Here is a 23,549-nt window from a genome sequence, read left to right as displayed (position 1 = left end):
TATCTAGGACATTTTTTTACAAAATCTCAGAAAAATAGGTCTTCTAGAAATACTTCACAATAATTATTTTCTCTCCCCTCCATAAATATTTTTCTCCTTAAGATATCTCATTTTATCATAAAAGCATTACAGATTACAGCTGAAATTGTTGGGTTGAACTGTTGTCCTTCACATAAGAAATCATTCCCCCACATTTGGAAGAAGTTCGATGAAATAATAGCTATATACAGGATAGAAACATGACACACCTATGGCACATATAATTCCCATCTCCCCTTATTCTCTCATCCCACAAAATTAATGAATGAATAAATAAATAAATAAAGCAAAACTGTTCAGGAATTCTAACTACATAGACAGAGAGGCTTGACAATGGTGGTTTGGGAAGAATATTGGGAACATACAAGATAAGGACAAAGATGAGGAAAGGCTCCTGAAGAAAGAAGAAAAAAGAGAGAAAGGGGATGGAAAGAGCAAAGAGATGAAGAGAGACAAGTGGTCAGGGATTAGATGGAAAAGAAACAGACAGGGAAGGGGAAATGGAGAGAGGGAGGAAAAGGAGAGGGGGGGAAAGAGGGAAGGAAGAAAAGGAGAGAGTAGCAGAAAGGAGGAGGGACAGTGTGATGCAGAGAGATGGAGTGCACATGTGAAGAGAGGGAGGTAGGGGACAGAAAGAAGGGAGAGGGATTCATCATAGCTTTAACAGAAGACAATCTTGTGGGAAAACAAAACCCTTTGAGACAGCTCTTTTAAATAAAAGGAGTGGCTAAAATGTACTCTCTCTACTAGGAAGTGTCCTGCTCTAGAGTTTAATCATTCACCCTGGGTTCAAGAAGAATAGGGTTTGTATTCTTTCAGAATAATCAAGTTTTCTTCAAAGAAAAACATTTATTTGTCAGCATTGATTTCTCTTTCTCGGTAACCCTATACATTCCAATTATTTACTAAGCAATTCAATCTAGTGTGCATACACCTTCAATTTTCCTTTTCCTAATCTCGTATCACTATACCCTACAGAAACAGCTCCGCTTTTGCTTATAGGTACCTTTGAATCTGTGTAGCATCCCTCATCATTCTTTGCTAACACTTTCCTAACTCCTTAACTTTTCTAATACATAGTAACTAATTTTTACTGCTCTTTCCAAAGATTGTCAGCACATTTTGGTGAAAAACTAATATTATCACAACCCTTTATCACATGGCCAAAATCAGCCATGAAGGCAGTAAATGTATCTTCCTTTTCTGTGAACTTCTGTATACTGTATACATCAAGTATATGCTGGTTGTTTTTAAATATCCATATCCTTTTACAACTATTTCTGTTGTTGTCTCTTATATATCTTTCATTATTACTGTTTCCCAAGTCCCTTTTCTCTATTATGTGTTTTAGAATACTGTATTTCCTGCTGAATTTTATTTTCTTCACATATTTCTGATCTCTGTAGACCTTTTTATTTCTATATTTTCAGCAGAGTACATATCTCCTAATATATTGTCAACTGAGAACTAAATTAACATGCTTTTGTTTCTACTTTCATATCGATACTGATGGTGAAATAAAAACAGACATAACACAGATCCAGATGGAAGATACCATTCCTTTAGCCCACTGCACATCTATTAAGTGTTTTCTCAGAAAATTTCCAGTCCACATAGAAACTTTCATAACAAAGCCTGCTCTTTTTTTAATAGCACTGTGAAGTAGTATCACATATGTCATTAAAAGACAAATATATTACACCGCCTGTATTTCTTTAATTATTTTGCATTTCTGCCTGAAAAGAAATTACGTACACTGTAAAGATTTTATTTTCTGGAAAACCCATGTTGCTTGATGGTTCTCAAATGCCATCCAATGTTCTTAATGCCATCCTAGATTACAGAGACTTCCTTTCCTCATTTTCAACAGTTATCACTTCAGTGATTCTTCAGCCACTACTGACTTATTTAGCTATTCCCATGTCATCAATTCTTCCATTTCTGTTTCCAGTAAGGAAGACAGGTTGCATTGCACCTATGTTACTCGTACACAAAGCTAATTTGCTTTTCCAATCTAGTCACTGCTATATAGGTTGGGGTTTTCTTCCCCTTAAGTTTCCAGAGCTCCCTTCATGGAACACTTCATAGGAAGACTCTTTACTATCAGTGCATCACTGAATGTTTTAAAGTATAGATTAGTCCTTTAATCTCTGGTTTGCCACTGGACATTTTCAAAAATATTATTACCTATGTAAGTGTTTCAAAGAAAGCTCATGGCTTCTGAACTTTTCAAAAATCTTCCTAGTAAGAGAACATTAGTATTCCAAAACTAGCACTGGGGGGAAAAGTTTTGGAGAAATATGTTGTTTATTCTAGCTTCTCCATTCAATGATTTATAGAAGAAAGGAAATGCAACTCTGAAGCATGGTGCCTTCCCTTAATTTCTCTTTATTTGTGGCCACAATATTACCTTGGGGCAATAGCTGATAAAACTTTATCTGAAGATGAAGGAAAACACAGCGCTTACAGAACACTGAACACCACAGCTAAATACAAACTACAAGGCAGATGCAAATTGCAGAACCTTTGTCTGCTGATCACAACAATGTGAGACACTGCAGCTTCCAGCATTGCCTCTCCATGGCAGGATGGCTGGAGAAGAGAGGGAACATGATCTCATTTCAGATCATCATGGTGTCATTTGGCCTTCCATGATCATCATGGAAGGCCAAATATCTGTACATGCTTCCCAAGGCCTTTAGTTCAAATATAGACAATATTAGGCTACACAGAAAGGGCATTTCTCAATGCTTTGGTCTTTCACTCCATCTCTGTATAAGAAAAAATGTCAGAAGACAAACAAACCTGTCAGGCTACCTATTCTTAATTTTTAGTACCGCTTACAGATAGAAACTTTGTATTCCAAGAAGAGAATCAAAGCTCCCTCTTAAAACACAGAATATTGTTAAAACGAAGCTATTTTATTTCATTCTGTTTGAGGTAATTTTTCCTGAATCAGTAAGATGTAAAGAAAATACAAATACACATACTCACAGGTTCACACATGAGGCTAGGCAATGGGATTGGAATCACAACTAAAACTAAACTCAATATAGATTGAAGACAAAGTATATTAATGCATGACTCCAGCTCCAGCTGTTCACTCTTCCCTAGCCCTCTAGAATCTAAGAATGTGGCTAGAAGCACACAGTTAAAAGGCCACTGTCAGACATCAAGATAACAGCTTTTACCAGAAGACTTTGAAACAAGGTATCAAGTTGACAACAGGTATATTGTTTTATGTAACACATGAAATGTTATTGAAAATGCTACTGTTTTTAGGGGGTGGGTTTTTGTTTTGTTTCCCATCACTTTGGAGGTAAACATCTTACACACCTTTTCAAGACCTTCTTCTTTGAGGCTGATAACATCTAAATCAAAATCTGTCCTTAAGCCATTGGTTTTGTTGAAAGTTATCCTGCCTGTGAGGCCTTCCCAGTGAGCCTATGAAGAAAGAAAAAACAATTTCTATAAATAAATACCTCCTCCTTTTTTTGCCCAAAAAGAACAAATTTTACTTCTGCCAAATGAGAACATTCATTATTCATTCTACCTAAATAATTTACCTTGCAGCTGAATTTTTTTAAAAATATTTTGTATTCACTTTTTGCTAATTGATCAACCTTTCTTCAGTCTTCACAGACAAATTTTTAAATAACTTTCCATGTTAGCCAATAAATTCCTCTTACTAAATGAAATAAAAGGCTGTTCTGTTTTCATTCTTCCATCATTCATGCACACATTTCCCCTTCTGCTCCCCTAAATGCGCTCCCCTCTCCCAAGCCTCAATCTCTTTCATTAATGCTGGATTTCATTTTTCTGTCAGGAAATTTCATTCAAATTAAGGCTTACTTTTGCAAGATGCTGAGTCACCTGAAACCACAATGCGACAGCAAAAATGGAGGTCACTGGGCCAGTCTTCCAGAGGTGATTCCTTACTTTTAATAAAGTGCAATATCCTCATTTTTTTAAAACTTAAAGTCTACCTAGTTCTAAAATTATACTGAGGTGGAAAACAAAATTATCATCCTAAAAGGAACCAATATTAAAAACAGGATTATATTCCATTGCAAATAGTTCTCTTTATCATAGTATTTTGCATATCTAGAATGAGAAATACTGTGTTAGGAGTTACTTACAGTACAAGAGACCTGAATACTCTACAGTGTTCACCTTTAGCACCTCAAATCTCCTAGCTTTACTTTAAATCACTATCTATCAGTATCTAAACAGCATACTAGGAGACCAAGGCCACATATATTAATTCAGCATATGGGGGGTGGGGGGGGAAGAAGAAAATTAAGACCAGGGAGTAAACTTCATTCTTGGCCCCTTTAAACTTATGCCAATATTTAGTTGCTGAATTTTTCATAGTCAGTCTATGGTCTGGGGTTTCAGAGGTTTGGGTTTTTATGCGACAAATGTTCCAACCTCCACCCCCACCCCCCAATTATCTACAAACCAAAGTTTTATTTAGAATGCAGTTATTTCACCCTTTTATGTTTCTTTGTTTCAACTAATACCTCAGGAAAACCCGCTTTTAAATAAAAATGCTGTCTTGCCTGCTAAACTCTTTACACATAACAAGCTGAGAGATTCCCTTCTACTGAAAAAAAGGCAGAATTCAAGTAGAGTGGGAACAAAGAAAATGGGAGTTGGGAGAAAGGAAACTAATGAAGCAGGATACTTTATTAGTGACTCACCTCCTTAATAAGACTCATAAAGCGGGTCCCAAAGCGCCATGGTTTGTGGCGATTACACTGTAGTGAACTGACAGTCATCTGTGGGAACTGCTGGACAGCCACTGACACCACATGAACTGCATCATACATTAGTGCTGCATCCGTCTGAAATTAGAATAAAATCAAAACCATGAACACAAAACTAAAACATGTGACAGCCCAGCAGTAAGAGAAGAAAACAAAACATTAGCTCTGCTTACTATGTTAAAGGGAGAAAATTATCTGATTGCTTGTGTAGCACTGTAAAATGCAGCCTTATTGCCAAGTCCTACACCAGATGTGTCAAGACCTTCAGTCTCAGCTTTTCTCTTTTTAATGTTGAAATAAGGGTCCAAATACCAACTTTTCAGGATCACAGGAGAACACTGGTATCTCTGATGACTCATGTTACTTTAAAAAAGCAGTGCATTAAGGGGCTGTATAAATAATGTATCAAATCATAAATCAAATGCATGTTTGATTCACATCAGTTATTTCCATGAGTGAGGCAAAAGAAAAAAAAAGATTAGCAAGGTAGCAAAACCTTACCTACGAAGGAAAGTGCAAAGGCTAAGGAAATAATGTTTTTCTGTTTTGAAATTACAGACTAGGTACAGTCCCAAAGGTACAGTCCCAAAGGTACTCAACTGGTTCATTAATAACTTTTTATGGGTATCAGTTTAAATCCCTAGGACAGATCTAACCAGTATCTTCTATAAATCAAAGGCAAATTAGAATTGCATTAAAATGCACATTCATTTTAATGGTTTTCATGTCCCACCCTAAATAAATAGGCTCTTTAGACCTCGTATGTGCTAACTAATGTTGTATTAGCAAAGGACAGAGACAGCCTCTCAGTACACACTGTCATGCTGTACAAGAAACTGACATCTCTCTCCTGTTCTATTTGATAAACAGGGGCAAGCCTTGGAACCAAAAGTAAGAGAGGACCTTAGATTCAGCTGGTGGAAATGAATGCTATGCCATCTGCTCAGCATACCTTAGAGAAAAAGGACCTATTACCCCTCCTCATTCACATAATTAGTGAGCTGTGAAATTAGTTCTTTAATGGATAGGAAACCTGGAGATTATTGCACTTGTCACAATACAATACAATGCAATACAAAATGAGCTTATATAGTGCCTTTCATGCAAATGCATCCCAAGGCTCTTTACAATAAAACTAAACATAAAAATGCAAAAATGCTCTACCATTATAGCCCATAAGCTACTATTAAAGGGGAAAATATACGTTTACATTTAAATGGCTCTCCCAAGGAGAGATTTCAAAATTCAAACAGAAATAAATCCTAATTTTAAAATAGCCAGTATAATAGGTTTCAATGATCTCAGACTCCAAGTAGTTTATGCAGGGGCTCCAAATCAGTCAGAAAATATTTTTGCTGCCAAATTGTTCATTATATTCAAGGCATTAAAGTGCTTTTAAGGCAAGCTGATATTTGACAAGGAGGCAGCGAAACACCAAAAAGTTGGAATGACATGCTGAGTAAGCGTCATACAAAGCTTAATATTCTAGAAGCAGTACTTGGCAGTAGTTGGAGTCTAGACAACAGTTTTTTAAATAAACTATACAATAAGTACAACACATTAATCTGGCTCAGAAATGCAAACTTTTTTTTTTAAATCAGCTTTACTTCTAAAACTGTAGTCCTTGAATCAGTGAAGGAAAATTGAAATTGCTGTGAGATTTTAGCAAAAGGAGCCCATTAAGAAGCAACCAGAAGTTCAAAACCAGCATTAACTGATTAATTAGATAAAAATTTGGACACAGAACTGATAAGACTCATCAGCAAGAATCGAATAGACATTATGCCAGATGCAGAGCAACATGGCTTTTTGTCAAATTCTATAAGCCACTGAGCTGGAAATCTGTAGGATGACAAGACAGTCAACTCCAGTGGAAGCATTAAAAAAGCCATTGCAGTTTTAGAAGTAATTCAAATTCTGATAATATTCTTCATATTTGACTGATGAATATTGCTTCACTGGAAATAAATCTAAATCAGAATGTACTTTTTTTAAATGCACACAACATAAACTAATCACTGGCTAGAAGCTGAGTGCCCTATTTGATTTTTAGATGCCACAAGATCCTTATTCACATAGGACAAGATTCCGCAATCCACTTTGTCTAGGAAGATTAAAGTTAAATGTAGGTTTAAATGTTTGTACTGAATACAGATAGAACCATATATTCAAAAATACATTGGTTTAGTGATTCCATATTGCACCCATCTCACTGGGTGCAACCATTGATTTTACTGCAAGAGAAATAAACAGCACAGAACTCAGGAAAAGATATAAAGTATATACTTGAATTTGCAGGTTCGGCTTTCCTCTTGGTTGGTCACTTTACCTTTCCTCTGAGAGACAGTAGGAACTGATAGCTGTTGGCCTAGCTCTCCACCCTCCTTTATTAGGCTTGCTAAGCTTTATGTCTCACTGCCCTTTGTCCATACCAATTTCTCTTCCTTAAATCACACTTTTGGAACTATGGTTTGTGGTACAGGAAGTACTGCAGGTTTCAGCAGAGACTGTTTGGGGACCAGGGAGGAAATGTCCTCAACTAAATTTTTAGGAGTTTTTATTTTATCTAAACAGAGATTAGCAATCTGGAAGAAAGAAGAGGCAGAAACTTCAGGAGAAACAATGGTTCTTGAATTTCAGATAGGAACCTGCTACAATGTTTCCATTCACTGAAGCACAGATAATACAAGAAAATAATCTTACTGAAAAATGAGATTAGTACTGTTTAAGTCAACTTGTATAAACCTTTTAAGAATTATGTTGTATTTCACAAATATATCTTGGTACACTTTCTGAACCATGTGTTGTGGGTTTTTTTTAATTTCACAATCCTTCTTAGTATTTATGATGACTTGCTTGGATACAGATAAACTCATCTAAAAATCTAAAATACTGCTCATGATACTGTCATTTGTATTTCTACAACTACAAAAGAAAAAAATTACTACAACTACAGAACTACAAAAGTTTTTCATCAAATTGAAATAGAATGAAATTGATTTAGATGATTAAGACATCAGGTGAGAGATATCTGTGACCACAAGTCTGTTTTTCAGTTGACCCTGTCAAGTAACAAGACAGCTTTTAGCAGTCAGAGGTAACAGCTTAATCAGAGACATGATTTCAGTCACCATACATCTCAAATACAGAGAAAGTACCAATCTGTGTTTGATTTTTATCTCAAACTCAGTTGGATACTACACATTTCTTCTAATACTGTTCTGGCATTCCTTTACCTCCTGTCTTACTGTGGGTGTTGTGTTTGCCTCTATTTTTCACATGTGTTTCTGGATAATCACTTTTGAGTCTTGCTAAATACTATCTAACAAATTGCATGCAAGTACTCTAATCTCACTGTGAAAGGGCTCTGGTGGAGCTAGGTAAATATAAAGAAGGTAGAAAAAGAGTCCTCTTTATTATTAGAGGAAGAGTCTATTATTTCTGCCTGGGCCTCCTCAGAGTAAGAGGTGGTCTTTTTCTTCTCCGTCCCCAACCACACTCAAAGATGTCAATGGCATGTGATAAGCTCTGGTAGATACATGCTGTTATTTTTGTCGCACGCTTGCTTGTCCTGGTTAAATCAGTATTGTGGGGAGGGTTTGAGTTTTGGGGGCTTGGAGCTGGGGCAGGAGGTTGGCAGGGTAGTGTTTTTTACTGGTTTCTAACCTACATGGGCGAAGCTGATGCAGAAGAAACCCACTATAGCCTGGGTGTCAGCCAAGAAGAAATCTTCCCCACGTAATGGAACTGACAAACTGCTTCTCTGCCAAGTTTCTCTGCCCTTCTTATGACATACGAAAGGTATGATTTTTAGTGACCTTCAGCATGGCTCGTAGGTTAGACAAGAATCAGCTGAAAATCCTGAAACCAAATGGGCTGTTTATGCACTACAGCTGCAACCTGAGATCTAGGTCTGTATCTTAAGACCTTCCAAAAAAGTGAGAGAAAGGGCTCACACTCTGACATATAGATAAAATACAAGCAAGCCTAACAGAACAGAGGAATCATGGTCTCCATAACCACCTTCAGACTCACAATACATACGAGTTCATTGATGTCCTTTGACGTCTGACTCAACAAATGTGCTAACTGTTTTTGGAATGCCTGTTCCTAATTAACTATTAAGGGTTAAAAAAAATTGCAGGTTCCACATTTAATGACATCGAATCATGACTCGTGTATGCACCTTATTTGCACAGCAATGTTTTTGTATGACATTTCAATTTATCTTCATCAAGTATATGAGGATTTTATGTACCAATAAACCACTCTTCTCCGGCTCATATCTCAGTGCTCCAGAATTACCTCTAAATTGCAAAAATATGTACTTTATTTTTAGAAAACATTATTTTTATCACGCAATCAAGTTTAACATTAATTTAAGATGAAGGATTGCTAGGCTAATTCTGTTTCTTCATGAGCTATATCAGAAATAGTACACCTCTCAAACAGAAAAAATAATATTTCAGCTTTTACTATAACAAATTGTAGTCCTCTATAATCTACAATTAAAAAAATGGAACTGTTACATAGGCATGATCTGGAAGAACTTTCAATTAGTCAAATACAGATGATTAAAAACAGCTTGAAAGCAGGAAAAAAACCCTCGGGTTTTCAATTAAATGTTAAATTTAACTAATGTGATTGTTTTTCCCCTTAATTAAATTTATTACTAATAGAAGTCCATGAAGAAATACGGTCTTCTACTTAAAAGGTGCTCTGTGAAGTACTTGAAAACACCAAGAAATTTTCTACATTGAGTGACATATGAAATAAATCAATGGAAAAGAGAAGCTTAATAAATTTACTTTTTGTTCCTTAGTAATTGATCCAGTGTGGATCCCAGACAAGAACGAGTTATTTGCAATATTAGTAGTTTATTTTCTCTAGATCAGAAGATTCTTGTATTTACAAATCTGTGACACACAAGACCTCATAATTGCCCTCTCTACTCTGCCATTTTTTTTCAGTGATTATGGGGCACTTTTTCCACAGAAAAGGAGTCAAAGAAGAGGGACAAGTAAGAGGGTTTTTTTTTAAAAAAAAGGTTTAGTTAGCTAACTAAAAAAAAAAAGGTTTAGTTAGCTAACTAAATTATCCCCCTAACAATATAAGGATTACCTTTATGAGGATTAGACAGATTAACCATTTGCAAAATGCTTTTATGGTAAGTGTAAGATATTATTAAAGACAACCTCCTGGCAAGTGTGATACATACTTGTTTACAGTGATCTATATTTTGTGTTTGAAATTGACTTTATTCATTCGACTCATGTCCAGTAAAAGCAAATTAATATCCCTTTAACTCTGAAAGAAAGAAGGGGGGGGGGGGGGGGGAATGAAAGCTTTTATGTGTGTAAAAGAAGGAATAAAACTTCAAAATTTTATCAGAATTAAATTCAGACACAGCTCTTCTATAACGCAACTTGAAACTCTCTAGACAGTCTAACAAGACTGGATTTTCCATAATAAAAATTTTAAACATTTGATTCAGAAAAGATGTCAAAATATATTTCTCCATCAAAGACAAAGCAAATGAGAAAGAAAATCCAATAGTGTAATATTCTGTAACTCAGTTGACTGGCCCTGTCCTATCACAAGGTGGAGATCCGCATGTGCATTTACCAGTCACTACTGCATTAGTATCAGGTTACAAATACATCATAAATTAAATATATCTAGATTTTTATGCAAAGACAACTATTTTGCTCAAATTCTTTTTTTTTTAAACTGTTCTTTAACAAACAAAATGTTCCATGCAAAACAAAACTGAAGTAAAAAAAAAAAAATCTTGAAAGGTAGTATTCTGATTCTCCAGTCAGTTCTGTGTTAAACTGGATTGACTCACTAAACATTTCAAGGGAGGACACTGTACAGTTCACTTGAAATACTGCATTGAATGAGCCAAACTTTTTCCATTGATTAGTAAATTATGCATATACTTTTCTACTTTTTAGTTCTTATGCTATCTTTATCTACATATTATCTGAATAAGTACTACTACATTAAGCAGGATAGCTTATATTTTTATTATGTAGCTCATTATTCTCTTCAAGATTGTCTTTGTCTTCCTGTCTCTAGTCAGTCAAATTTTGCCCTTGTGAAATAAGTCCAATTACATTTAAAAGGCCAAACTGTTCAGAGCGTTTTGCCTAGTGTCTGATGGTCACTACTCTGAAAAATTTTGTGCATTAATTAAAATGAGGCTTAAATTCTTTTCAAGTATGACTTCATTAGCTGCATCAAAAATTAAATAAAACTGAATGCAAATGCTCGCAAATGTACATCTGCATTTGTTTCCTAGGTGACCATGACAAAAGTATCCAGATACATGCATAGAAGTGAAAGAACACTTTCCACTTTTTTGTTTTCAACAGAGTCCTTGAAAACGTGTGAACATGTTAAAAGCAATTCCTGTGGAGTCTTTAATGCATTCTGAAACTTATTTCATCATATAATATCATTTGTTACTGAATTTCCATTAGCTACACAGACAGCCATCTCAGACCATAATATCTTCTGAAATAAACCTAGTTCAGACTGACTGTGGTCACTGGTTTAGCAAAGTGTTAACATGCTCATTTCATACTGCAACAAGATTCTCTCACTGACCTTGTATTTATGGTACCTGTCCTTGTGAGAGTTTAGAACATAATGAATGTTAGTTCCTATTTGGCAAAAGGAATGTAAGTACACGAGGCAGGGCATGTTCCAGAATGACTGAATTTTCCACTGGCCCTTATAAATTGTATTTTATTTCTTACGCAACAGTAACGCCTTGGGTAGAACACTGGATGCAAAGTCAGGTTGTTGGTTTGTTTGGTTTTTTTTTCAACTCCCAATATATCCAGACTATTTCTAGTCAGCTTTATGAGGGACAGAAATGACATAATACAATTGGGAGGTAAGAACAGCATCTCTCCTTCTTTGATCTAACAACCTGAGCAAGTAGTGGATACTGGAGGTACAATAAACAGGACAGCCTAGTCAAATCTCCTCCCTCCCCAGCATAACCTTTTTATGGAGAAATAACACTACTTAGGGTGCACTGCACAATAAGGATTTACAATGGCATATTTATTAATTTTAAAGCCCTCAAAAATGCCCCATAATCAATTTCCCTAGCCTGCTAAGCGGTACTTCTCCTTTGATAATTACTTATTTTTCTCTCAGTTATCTATACTGATAATTTAACACACAATACATAATTATTAATAACAAAACCTTGAATAAATGGCATATTACATAAACAAACAAAACACTTCCTTTTTTTATTCTACCAAACTCCCCACCACCTGCCTTTCATTTTTTCCCATATTAGCCTTATTTTCTAGATTATTCCCATTGTGAGCACAGTGAACAGAAATAGGCCTCTGTGCAGGTTTTTTTAATTATTATTATTTTCCTTTGAAGACTGATTTTATCATAGAAGCTGACTCCACTTCCTTTCTTTTAAACAACTCAGGAAAAATAGGTAAGAAAAAAGATGTGAGAAAAGTCTGACAACACTCATAAGTCAGGAAGGGGTGACCACCCACAGTGCAGAAGAGCTCTCATTACTAACACTGTCTATTACTTTCCTTAAAAGCTGGCTTGTTTGACAGAAAATGACAAAGTTGCCTTTAAAAATTACTGGATATGAACTACAGAAACTATGATAGTGTACATATAAAAATAAGCTAAGATTTACTTATAAAAATCTGTAGTTTCTTTATTGTAGATTCTACTGTTGCCTGGTCAGAAAATTGTAAGGGCCAGATCTTGAATTATGTTAGGACAATGTGATTTTAACCCACAAAACAGAATAACTGGTAACATAAGAACTTTTTTTCCCCAAATTCTCATATAGTGTGGTGCCAATAGTGCTAACATTACCCTACTTGAAGCTTATAGAATCACAGAATCATTAAGGTTGGAAAAGACCTCTAGGATCATCTACTCCAGCCGGCTTGATTCACCACATAGCCTTGATTAGCTACCTCCAAACTACAGGTAGTTTCAAATCTGCACTACAAAGTGATTTTCCAAGGAGGTCCAGAACAAGAGATTAATATTGAAGGAAGTAATTTTTCTTTAACTTTTTCAGGTCTAATGTTAAGCAAGGAATGGTTGGATAAGAAGATAAAGCATCTAACTATTCATAGCCTGTACAGTGTTATTTTAATCACTATAATCTGGAATATTTTCCCATTTTCAGAAATGATTTCTTAGAAAGGGTAATTACAAAACTCCATGGATCTACCTACTGTTATTTTATTTGTGGCAATTACAGTCTATGGTTAATGGAACAGACATATATTCCATTGCTTCCAGTCAGTGTTTGAAATGCAGTTCCTAAAATTTTACGTTATTTTCTATGTTTTATATATACATATATATGAGAGATAATTTTCTATAATCAGTTATTATATAATAAAGCAAAGAATGATCATGTTTAGGAACTTCCACGAGGTTGCAGTTGTATGCATAACAAAAGATAGCATTGTTTGAATTTACCACGAAGATGAAACAGTCAGAAGTTTAGGTTGAACAGAAACAAGAATAAAAGGGTTTATGTTTAACCACATTAAAAAATATACATTCAAGACAAATGAAGCCTAAAGAACAGTCCAAAGGAAATATTCATATCACAGGTATGTTCAATAATAGGAACTATTTGGGACCACTGTAAGATGGGATATCTGTAAGAGGCACAAGAATATAGTATCTTTCTCTGTACACATATATTGCAGAAAAATTTGAATATCAAAGTACATATAGATTTAAGTTTACCCTTTACTACTACTTTATGCACTATGAGATGAAACTAATTTTTTTTAAATACAGTTTTGCATTGCAGTAAAATCATAAGTCTTACAGTATACTTGAAAAAAAGACAGAAAGGTAAATCACGCTATGCCATACTCATTTTAGAACCCCAAAGTGATTGTTGTCATACCTGTCCTCACTCAACAGTAAAGAATAAGTATCATAGAGATACCACACACACCCTTTTTTTATTCTATATAGTTATGAATATACAGCTTGATGAAACACAGCTTTCAATAATTAGGTTTACACTTCGTATTGTAAACTAGATTCAGGAGAAAAGGTCCTTCAGGACATTCAGGAAGAATTAGACAAGAGATTGTCTGTAAAAGCTAAATTGCCCTGTGTCATTCCATATCAAGAAACAGTTCTCTCTAATGAATGTTACCCAAGACATAAGATGTATTGAAATTCCAAGCAGCTTTGTGTTAAAGAAAGTCTACAGCAAACCAATACAGCAAAACAGCTGGGCGGGCAGACAGACAGAGAAAAACCTTTCCAAGTTAACCTCACATAAGTAGAGCAGGTATGTCTTATCTTTTCTTAAATATTTCCAACTGTGTTGGAAAGCATAAAAGCAAATAAATGCTTTTATATTATCCTAACCTACCTCAGGTTAAGAATGATTTCAAGGCAATAAGGGAACAAAAATGCATTTATCAATCCAAAATATGACAAATCTAGCCAAGCTCTCTAAAACATTCTCTTGGATATCCTATATCTCTATGGGATATGCACCCCACAGAAACTCATATTACAGTTTGAACACAGTTTGGGCAGCAATAATGGAAGAAAAGTCCTTTCAGCAATTCATAGTAACCAGGATTTAGTGTATCATTAAGATAGCTGTGGGCACACTTGCACTCTGAGCAGTGTCTTCAAGGAGTTTGTCATATGAGGCTACAGGAATAAAAGTATTGCAAGAAATTAACTTAAAAAAATTTTTTTTTTTGACAGTTGAATGTTATCATTTATATAAGTAGGACATAAGCAGGTGATACAAGTCAGAATACTATTTCGCAGGGGTGTAACTACTGTCTGGAAGAATAAAACAGAATTAGGAATCCTCTAACTGGCAGAAGTATTAGAAAAGAGACTGAAGGAACATGTCTTAAACATGTGAACACAAACCTGTTCACATGAACACATGTGAACTCAAACCTATGAAAACAAAGACTGAGAACAACCATTGAGGCGAAGAGAAACCAGGGAAGAAAGGAAAGCTAAAGAGCACAGAAGAACAAGCATGGATGCAAAAATGCCAAAACAACAAAAAAATTAATAGCAGTCATTTTATCTTACAGACAGATAGAGGCTTAAGTTGCTTAGATTTAAAAATCTTTAACAATCATTAAAAGAACTGTTGCACAAGACCACCAACAGAAGATATTTCAGTTAGATGATGCCTGACAAATGTAGTAGCATGCACACAAATTCCAGAGACCCAACATACTACTACTACTCACATAAAGCTCTCCTACTCAAGGCAATTATAATGAGTGAATGAAATTAAGAAGAAACGGCTTGCAAAACTAGTTCCTCCCCTCCTTGGGTAATAAAATCTATTGCCCCTGAAATCATTTCACTTAATTCTTACTTGCTAACACATCCCACAAAACCATTTTGCTGAGTGAGATTTAATAAATCTCTCAGCCTGGGATTAAATTTTACTGTTTTATGAACTGTTAAATTGCATTGTATGCTTATTAAAGCTGGTGTTTTCTTACTTCTTGACACATTCCCAACTCCACCCTGGGGTACAATTAAGCAAACAGAAGAGATTTTGTTTTCACCCCCAAAAATGCATGCCAACTGGGAACAGGATGTGAGCATCAGCAAGCTATAAACAATGTTCATCTAACTTTTTTAAAAATCAGAGGACTTGTTAGCATAAACTCTTTAAAAAAATATGGTAGTATTTCAGCTGAATAATCATCACATTAAGGCATAGCTGCTTAGATTATTTTTTAACATTTAGTTGCCTAGTGAATTTTAAACAGGATGTTTGTTTACAGAGATGTGCATGTGATTTTAAGTAGAGATAAAACAGATGCAAATTATTTTCCCCAAGTAATAAAGTATCATCAAACAAGTATCATCAAAATACTTGTTTTAACATCCGAACAAAGCAAATGATTTATTTCTTATATTATTGAAGAAAGCCTTAAAACTAACAAGCACTTTTTTAAAAAATCTATAAAAAGTAGAACTTTTTTTATAGGCCAGGTAATTTTTTTTGAAAAAGTGTAATTTTTTCTAACACAGAAAGAGAAAGGAGAAGATTTTCCTCTTTTGCCTCAATGCGTCATAGTTTGATCTCCAATTCTTAGAGAAATGGCAAAGTGGAATATGAAACAATTACAAATTTTGAGAAAATGTCAAGAGGACAAAAGAATAGGAAAAGCACTCCAAAGGATAGTGATGCTGTTGCCACATTTCTTGCCATTACATAGGAAAGAATATGCATTTTTTTATTGACAGAGTAAAAACATATTTCCTGGTATAAAAGTTTGAAGTGGTAGAACTTTTTTCATCTCACAAAACAATCTCAGATAATCATGTAATTTGATAGACTATTTATGGTGCTAAGAACCTCGAAGTATCTGAAAATTAGTTAGGCGGGTAGCCACTTATTGCAGCTTGATTTTAACTTACTGGAGGTGCAATTTTCAGACAACTTGAAATTTTGCCAGCAATTAACACAGGAGATGTAGTTAGCAAGTAGCTTTAACACAGGTTTTTCTGAAATAAGAACAGGAGCAGTATTTCTTTCATCTGCTTGACCTTTGATTCGGGATCTGAATTTCATTTTAGCAAATAAAATCCTAAAGATTTAGAACACACCCTGAAGTGCATAGGAAAATTTTGAATTATGTTTTCTGACAAGGACACCTTGTCATTCTTGTGGAGCAAATGCTTAAATCTTAAGTATGAGGGAAAATTTCAGTTAAGGGAATAAGTAGAAAGAGTCTGAGAATATTTAGAAATGCATCTTTTTCTTCAATGTTTAAATTTGATTGGATGAGTATCTGGTTTCAAAGCCCATCCCTCTACACAAGGTTTGCTATTCTGATGTAAGGTTAAGCTGTGATTAATTTCCTGAACTTTCTGATCAACTTCTCATTCTCACTTATTTTCAAATTAACCATTCATTGGACAGGTTATCTGTCAGTACCCTGTACAAGTGTTCAGGGTGGTTTACTTCTTTCCAATCATAGAAAGAGGAAGAAGTTCCCAATATAAATAATTCAGCCTATATGGTCACCTACATTTATCTGGAATAAACACTGTTAACTGTATAAAAAAAATAAAGGCCACAAAAATAGTTCTATAATGATATTTTTTAGAAATTTATTTTCTCCCATTTTCTGTTTTCTGGCTAACAAGATCACATAAAGTGTGATTTCATAAGACCCTGTAAATGTCCCATCATGTCATAAACTCTACTAATCCAAGAAGCAAATGACTTTCAGTGTACTGCTTGCAATAGCAACTGCTGTCTGACTGCATAAGCGCTTGAAGAACTGTGCTTTTAATATACAATTAGGAATGATGTGTTATGTATGATGTTAGGCTTCTATATATATCCTTAAAAACAAATGTAAAATTTCCAGGTGAATGTTACTCTGAAGTACTTTCTCAATCTTTCTTCTGAACTTTAGAAATTATGGTATGTGCTATAATATTTTCTACAATAAAAAACCCCATCACGCTCTTTTGTATACCTTAAGGACAGATAGCAAAAACCTAATTACCAGGAACAATGGGTCATTATTTGGTCTTTGGTAGTCTATTTCCTTTCATCTGTTCTCCTGCTCAAAAATCAATATGATTGTGATCACTGCAACTCCATCAACCACATCCATAATAAAGAACTGCCTGCTACTACTATATTAGCTCAGCATTCAAGACTTATCATACCACATGAAAAGTCCCTCTGCATGAGCAATTAATAACTAATTACAGAAATATCCTACTCAGCATACACACCGAACAGCTTTGTACCCACGTGCAGCAAGAAAGTACACCTGGCAATGCAAACAACTAGAGAAGCATAAAGTTAGAATCCAGAGATTAAATGCAAATCTGATCAAAATTGAGGAAAAAAAAGCATTCTCAAGAATGAATCTCTACATATTCTATTTTTGTATCCTGTAAAAGTTTCACAATGTTTGAGGATATCAGAGCTTTCACACCTTCAAATTTTTAAATAAAATGATAAAAATAAATGTATATTGATGACTTTGAAATGCAGAGACAAACCAGTTCTGAGTCTTCATAATAAATTGCCTTCTCCTGCTTTCACCAAGCTCCATTTACATTTCTCTCCCCTTAGAAAGAATTAGTGATACAGATTTTAATATCCTCAGCAAAAAACATGGTTACATGTACAGCCTTGCAAAGTTCATGTTTGCAGAAGAAAACAATTTTTTAAGCAGTGTAAAACATAACTAGCCCATAAAAGAGTATATGTTTGTTTCAAAACAGAATTCTGCTTTATGTCAGTCTTCTATAATTCCTTTATTAAGTTATGTCCTATGGCTTTGTTTTAAATAAGGAAATTTTTTGCTTCTGGATTAACACCTCCTTGAAATCAGTAATAGTCAAAGGAAAAGGTATTAAAAGACACCATTGGCCTGTGATTTATAAAATCAATCTTTTGTTTAGATTTAGAAAGTAGATATTTTATGTTTGGGGTTTGGTTGTTTGGGGTTTTTTTTAGTTTTGGAAGCATATCCATGTTTAGATTCTTCATTGCTTTGTCATTTTTGTATAATCTTCAATCAACTTGTATGTTATAGGCAGATCATAGCCTATACAAATTACAGAAAAGCAAAATGACCTTGTAACATTAAATTTTCTTTTATTTGCAATTGTGCCTCCACCAACTGCATTTTACTGTATAATTGCTTTTCGTTTCAATGAAGTTCTCCATTAATTAGGGTTTGCTTTCAGAATACACTTTTTATCGTGCTATGATGCTAGTTCTAATAATCGGATTATCGTAAATTGACTCCAGCTTCACCATCAGAGTAGACACAGAATTAAATACATTCAGACATACTTGCATTAGACACATTTTGTTTTGATTGAAATCTGCTTATACTAAGTCAATTTATTCAATGATTGAAAAGCTGTGTTCTGATTTGTGACACTACTTTTCCAGGTTATCTTCTAAAAACACCCTCATAAAAACAGCCATCTTAGACTGTCTATTACTCTAATATACTAGCCCACAAAATTTTACCTAATCTAAGTACAGCTTCAAATTGTGATGTTTCAGAAAAAGCTGAATAACTTTTAATGGAAACCTTAATGGTTAATGTTGAGATGTACCTTGACACTGAAAGCTTAATTGAAGTTTTAGGTACTTTGAATCCTTAAATAGCAAAGTACACAGAAGTTCAAAGTATAAAGAAAATAAGGATAGACAGATAAACAAAGTAAGGATAAAGAAAAATTATATGGGTGGTTTTTATATATATGAAATTTTCAAAACTTAGAAGTCACTTGTAGTAATTAAGTGCTAGAAGAAATACAGGCTTACTAATAAGAACAACTCAAAATAATTTTGCTATCATGTTAGACATAGCTGCTGTTGTGGTCAATATATAAGAACCAACCACAATCTTTAGAGTGATCAGATTTTTTTTGAGGTATAGATGAACCTTGGTATGTCCAATAAAATTTGTAGCAATATACAAAATCCAAATTCACCCAGTGATCTTTTCTCAAAATTTTAGAACTCTCTCTCTTTAAACATAGTTCCCTTTCAAAAGGATATTTATACCATAAAGCCAACCGATAGTATATAATTATCACAATTACTAAACCAAAAATAGGAATTGAAAACTGAATATACTTCCAGCTTTTTCAATACTCCATCAGGACTCCATCCGTCGGGATAACCGTCAAATTTCTGCACTACATCTAAATCTACATTTAAAAAAAAAAATTGTCCAAGCCAAGGCAGAAGTTTTAACAATTTTTTGCATATCTGGGACTAATCTGATGAGGATTTATTTCTCCTAAAGTGTACAAATACCTCTTAACTATGCTTTAGCAAGATTTAAAAACATGATTTTCATAGCGTTCATCTTATTTTTAGAGATGTTAGTCCCTTACATTTCAGAAGGTTCTCCATATCTGAAACTGCAGACTGCATGGGGAAGAAAGGAGAAGAACATCATAAAGGAAATATACAAGTACATTCTGCTTTAACCTCAATAACACAAGGATTTCTAGTTTTCTCATTCATACTCACAAGCAGCTATACTAGCCAAATAGCCTTTAACAGATAAACTAGAAGGAAAAATAAATAGGTACAAATGTGATAAGCCTCATCAATTATTCCAGGTCTTTAGACTTTCTTTGACACTTCTGTACAGTTTCTGAGAGTTCTAAGAGAGAACAGCAAGAGGATCATTCACATAATCCCTTTTCTATAAAATTCTATAAAAGTACAAGTATTCATCTGCACCTCTAAGAAAATTTCACAGAATTCTATTCCTTCTTACATCTTCAAAGAAAGTATGATCAAAAATTAGTGTTAATAGTTTAAAGTGCACAAGCTTACAGTTTGCTGTTATCACTCAGCTCATTTCTGTGCATTCTGATCCTGAAGGTGTTTCTCAGTTTAGCTATCTCAGCACTACACAGTACACTATCCTTTAGAGGCATCCTCACTTGTACTAAGCCAGTCATATATGCCCTCACTTGTCTAAATTAGCCCAAAGCAGCACTCTATTAATCAGATTGTACTGAAAAAACAGAATGTAGGTATAGCAGAATTCAAAGCAATGTCAGGTTTCTTTACAAGGCAATAGGCACACTCCCTTAGTTTTTAATACCTCTTGGCTGCTTCTTCCAAAGACTGCCAAATAGTGTGATAAGAGGGGTTTTATCAAGAGACAACTTAAAAATTGAAAACTAAATCTAATTATTATCGAAAGGTGGATTTTGGTAAGAGTTTATAAAGATACTTTTATAATTTATGGCTCTATACTGTATGTTGATATTCGAAAGAAATTATTTTCATGAGCTATTAAGTGTAACTGGTGCTTTGGATAGTTATAAGGAAATAATTTGTTCTGTTATACACAGTAGAGCATGCAGACATTTCTATGGGAAAATACCTACCTAACAAATAAAACACGTTCTACACGTTTTTGTAATACATGTAGATATATATTTTTAAAAAATTAAGAAAAAACTTTACAAAATCTGTGTTTACCACATAGAAAATAATGGCTGTAAGGATGTAAGCTTTACGTCTCTTGTGCACATGCAAGTTTTAATTTATATAACCACAGAGTCTATTTTCTACAGGATCCCACAGATACACATATGAAGTCCAGGACAGTTAGGACAGATCAAAATCCTGCTCCATGAGGATTACAGAAGTGCATTTGTATCAGATGCCATAAAAAGCTTCTAACTTGTGGAGGCAACATAAAATTAATTGATGCTCTCCACAGAATTCCAAGCTTCTACTTTAACATAGGGAATGCTTGCACTTTTCTAGAGAAAGGTTGCAAAAAAAACCCCAGACCTAATGCTGGAAATGTAACATTTCTGTCCTACTTCTCTATCCAGAACTGGCTAATCTGATTTAGCTGAAATTTTCTCAAAATACTTATCTCAAGAGATACGTCTGCTCAGAAAATATTCAGCTGTGTGGCTACAGTGTAACAAAACTCTAAAAAATTGAAAGAAGGCTATATTTGGAAGTCTCCCTTATTAATATGAAGTAATACAACAGTCCTGTCTCTAAAACTAAGTGGAAATGATTATTGATCAGGTATGGAAAAATTGCAGTAAAAAATATATTATTTATATGCCCCCCAGAAATTGAACAAACTCAAAATATAGTGCCACGAAATTAAAATCACAAAGGATCATATTTAACCTAGATGCCTAATGTTATGGTCTTACTAAAACTGATTGTTTTGCAGAGAATCCTGAACAGAAGTAAATTCAATCAGGTTAACTATTTATCATCTTATTTTCTTCATCTATCATTTCCTAGACAAACTTTCATGGACAGTGGAATGATACACATTCATAGAATGAAAATTGTTTCTCCTGAAGTAGTTAATCCATGGTGTTAACTTCTGCCCTTGATGAAGAAATTTTCAGATAACATAGTGTGCAGGAAATGTCATGGTTGTTTAGGAAAACCTTTCCTGAATGGTTCTAAATGGTTCGAGGCAGCAGGCAGCATACAAATGAGGTCTACAAGACACTAGTTTCTTCATTTTAACATGATCATCTATTTCATCTCATATTTTAACAAAACAGGGAGGGTCTGAGTAATCTAAAGCTCAAAAGGTAGGTATTTCAGTCTCTCAAATTTCTTAGCAGTTGATTTCTTTACAAATTCTTAACTAATATTTAATTAAAAGTGAAACAAAAAATTATCCAGTTATAAAAATCACAAGAAGCCTTTAAGTTCCAAAAAGATACAAGTATTTGCAGATTCAACAGAAAGAAAGAGATGGAAGATAATTATTTCTGCAGAGAATTATTTCCATGTGAGCCCATTATCTTGAAAGATCTGAGAAGAACTACTCAATCCATACAGTGTAGTAACTGGGGAATCTCACCTCACAGAGCTCTAGTTCACCACAAACATTGACAGGAACAGCTAAGTTTGATGCCAGAGCCATTAGTAGGACAAGACTGCCAAAGCATAGGTAGGAAGCACCTGCTAAGCACTTCTCAATTCCCACCACTTCTTATTATGTTTTGCAAAGAACTGCTTACTTTCTAGATGATGTGGAACTGTTTTCCTCTTGCAAGTGTCTTTCCACGAATAAGTTGATATATAAAAGTCCACTTCCATAAACATTTAGATAAATTAATGTGATTCAAAGGCAAATGCTTTCAACAGGCTTGTTTTGATATTTTAAACAAGTATTAAGCCTATATTATTTACTTCCGTTTCTGCCTATAGCATTTTCTATGCCTATTTTTGGTTTAGTCTCTCACCGAAACAAAACCAGCACTTGTCCACTCATTTTCCTTTCACTAAGTTTTGATCTCACAATAATTTTGTAGGGCTCCATTACTCTGAAATGTCTACCACAGATTTTATTTTCAATCAGCCGCAAGCTTTTGAAGTGAATCTCCTGATTGTTCCCACATATCAGTGTTCTGATTCACGTCATGGAGTAGTCTCATAGTGCATGCACCAGGCTCTTTTAAGATAAAATTCACTGAAAGATGTGATCTAGGACTGTACTTTATGTGCTCCATCTGCTAATTGGCTTTGTCCAAAGGAACGAACTAGAAATAGTCTGAAGCAAAATAGCTGAAAATAGAATAGTGTGAAATAAGAATAGTCAGGTTTTTGGCACCAACAGCTTTGCTTTATGGGGCTGCCCCCACTGGGCCTCTTCACTTGCTATTGTAGCCATATTGTAGCTAAATTCCAGTGATCACTTCAGAAAATCTGGTGCCATCTTCAAGTTTATTCCATTTCATTATTATTCTGAAAATATTAACCTTATCTTCACTTCATCTCTAATTCCAGGGTGCAATTCCTGACCCTCTTTACTCAAAGAAAGAAAAAATCCACCTCTGACCTAAAGAAACAAACAAATCTTTCTGCCCTGAAAGGATGTCAGCTACTACTTTTAAAGTATGAGGAACTGAAAAAACATAAATGAGGCATTTTCAACTCTACAGATATGAAGAAGAGGGGAGAAGCAACATTATATGCCATTTATCTATGGTAGATAATAGCTTTTTATAGTGGTCAATAGAGGGTTGGGTTGAAAGCTATTTGTCAGACTGCACACATGCACACAGACTAGAGATGGGAATGGTTGCCTTTGGCGCTAACTGTTAAAAAACAGTTATCAATCTTCATCTGTGTCTTCAAGGAGCTGCTCTTGGTGAGCAATCAATATTGCATTTGCCACAATAGCT

The 23,549-nt window shown here is 34.5% G+C and overlaps 1 protein-coding gene across 1 annotated transcript in view; it reads right to left on the bottom strand.

Moving 5' to 3' along the window:
- GRIK2 (glutamate ionotropic receptor kainate type subunit 2) overlaps positions 1-23,549 on the bottom strand; it is a 446,579-nt gene that overhangs the window by 204,692 nt on the left and 218,338 nt on the right. Inside the window, exons 8-9 of the mRNA XM_072857870.1 lie at positions 4,743-4,886; positions 3,376-3,483 (exon numbers count right to left, since the gene is read on the bottom strand). Of these exons, the coding sequence (XP_072713971.1) occupies positions 3,376-3,483; positions 4,743-4,886 (252 nt within the window). The remainder of the gene's footprint in view (positions 1-3,375; positions 3,484-4,742; positions 4,887-23,549) is intronic.

The sequence above is a fragment of the Ciconia boyciana genome, chromosome 3 (genome assembly GCF_034638445.1).
Source record: "Ciconia boyciana chromosome 3, ASM3463844v1, whole genome shotgun sequence".
Classification (NCBI taxonomy): domain Eukaryota; kingdom Metazoa; phylum Chordata; class Aves; order Ciconiiformes; family Ciconiidae; genus Ciconia; species Ciconia boyciana.
Note: the sequence above shows the minus strand (reverse complement) of the source record. Positions and strands in the feature narration are given on the sequence as shown.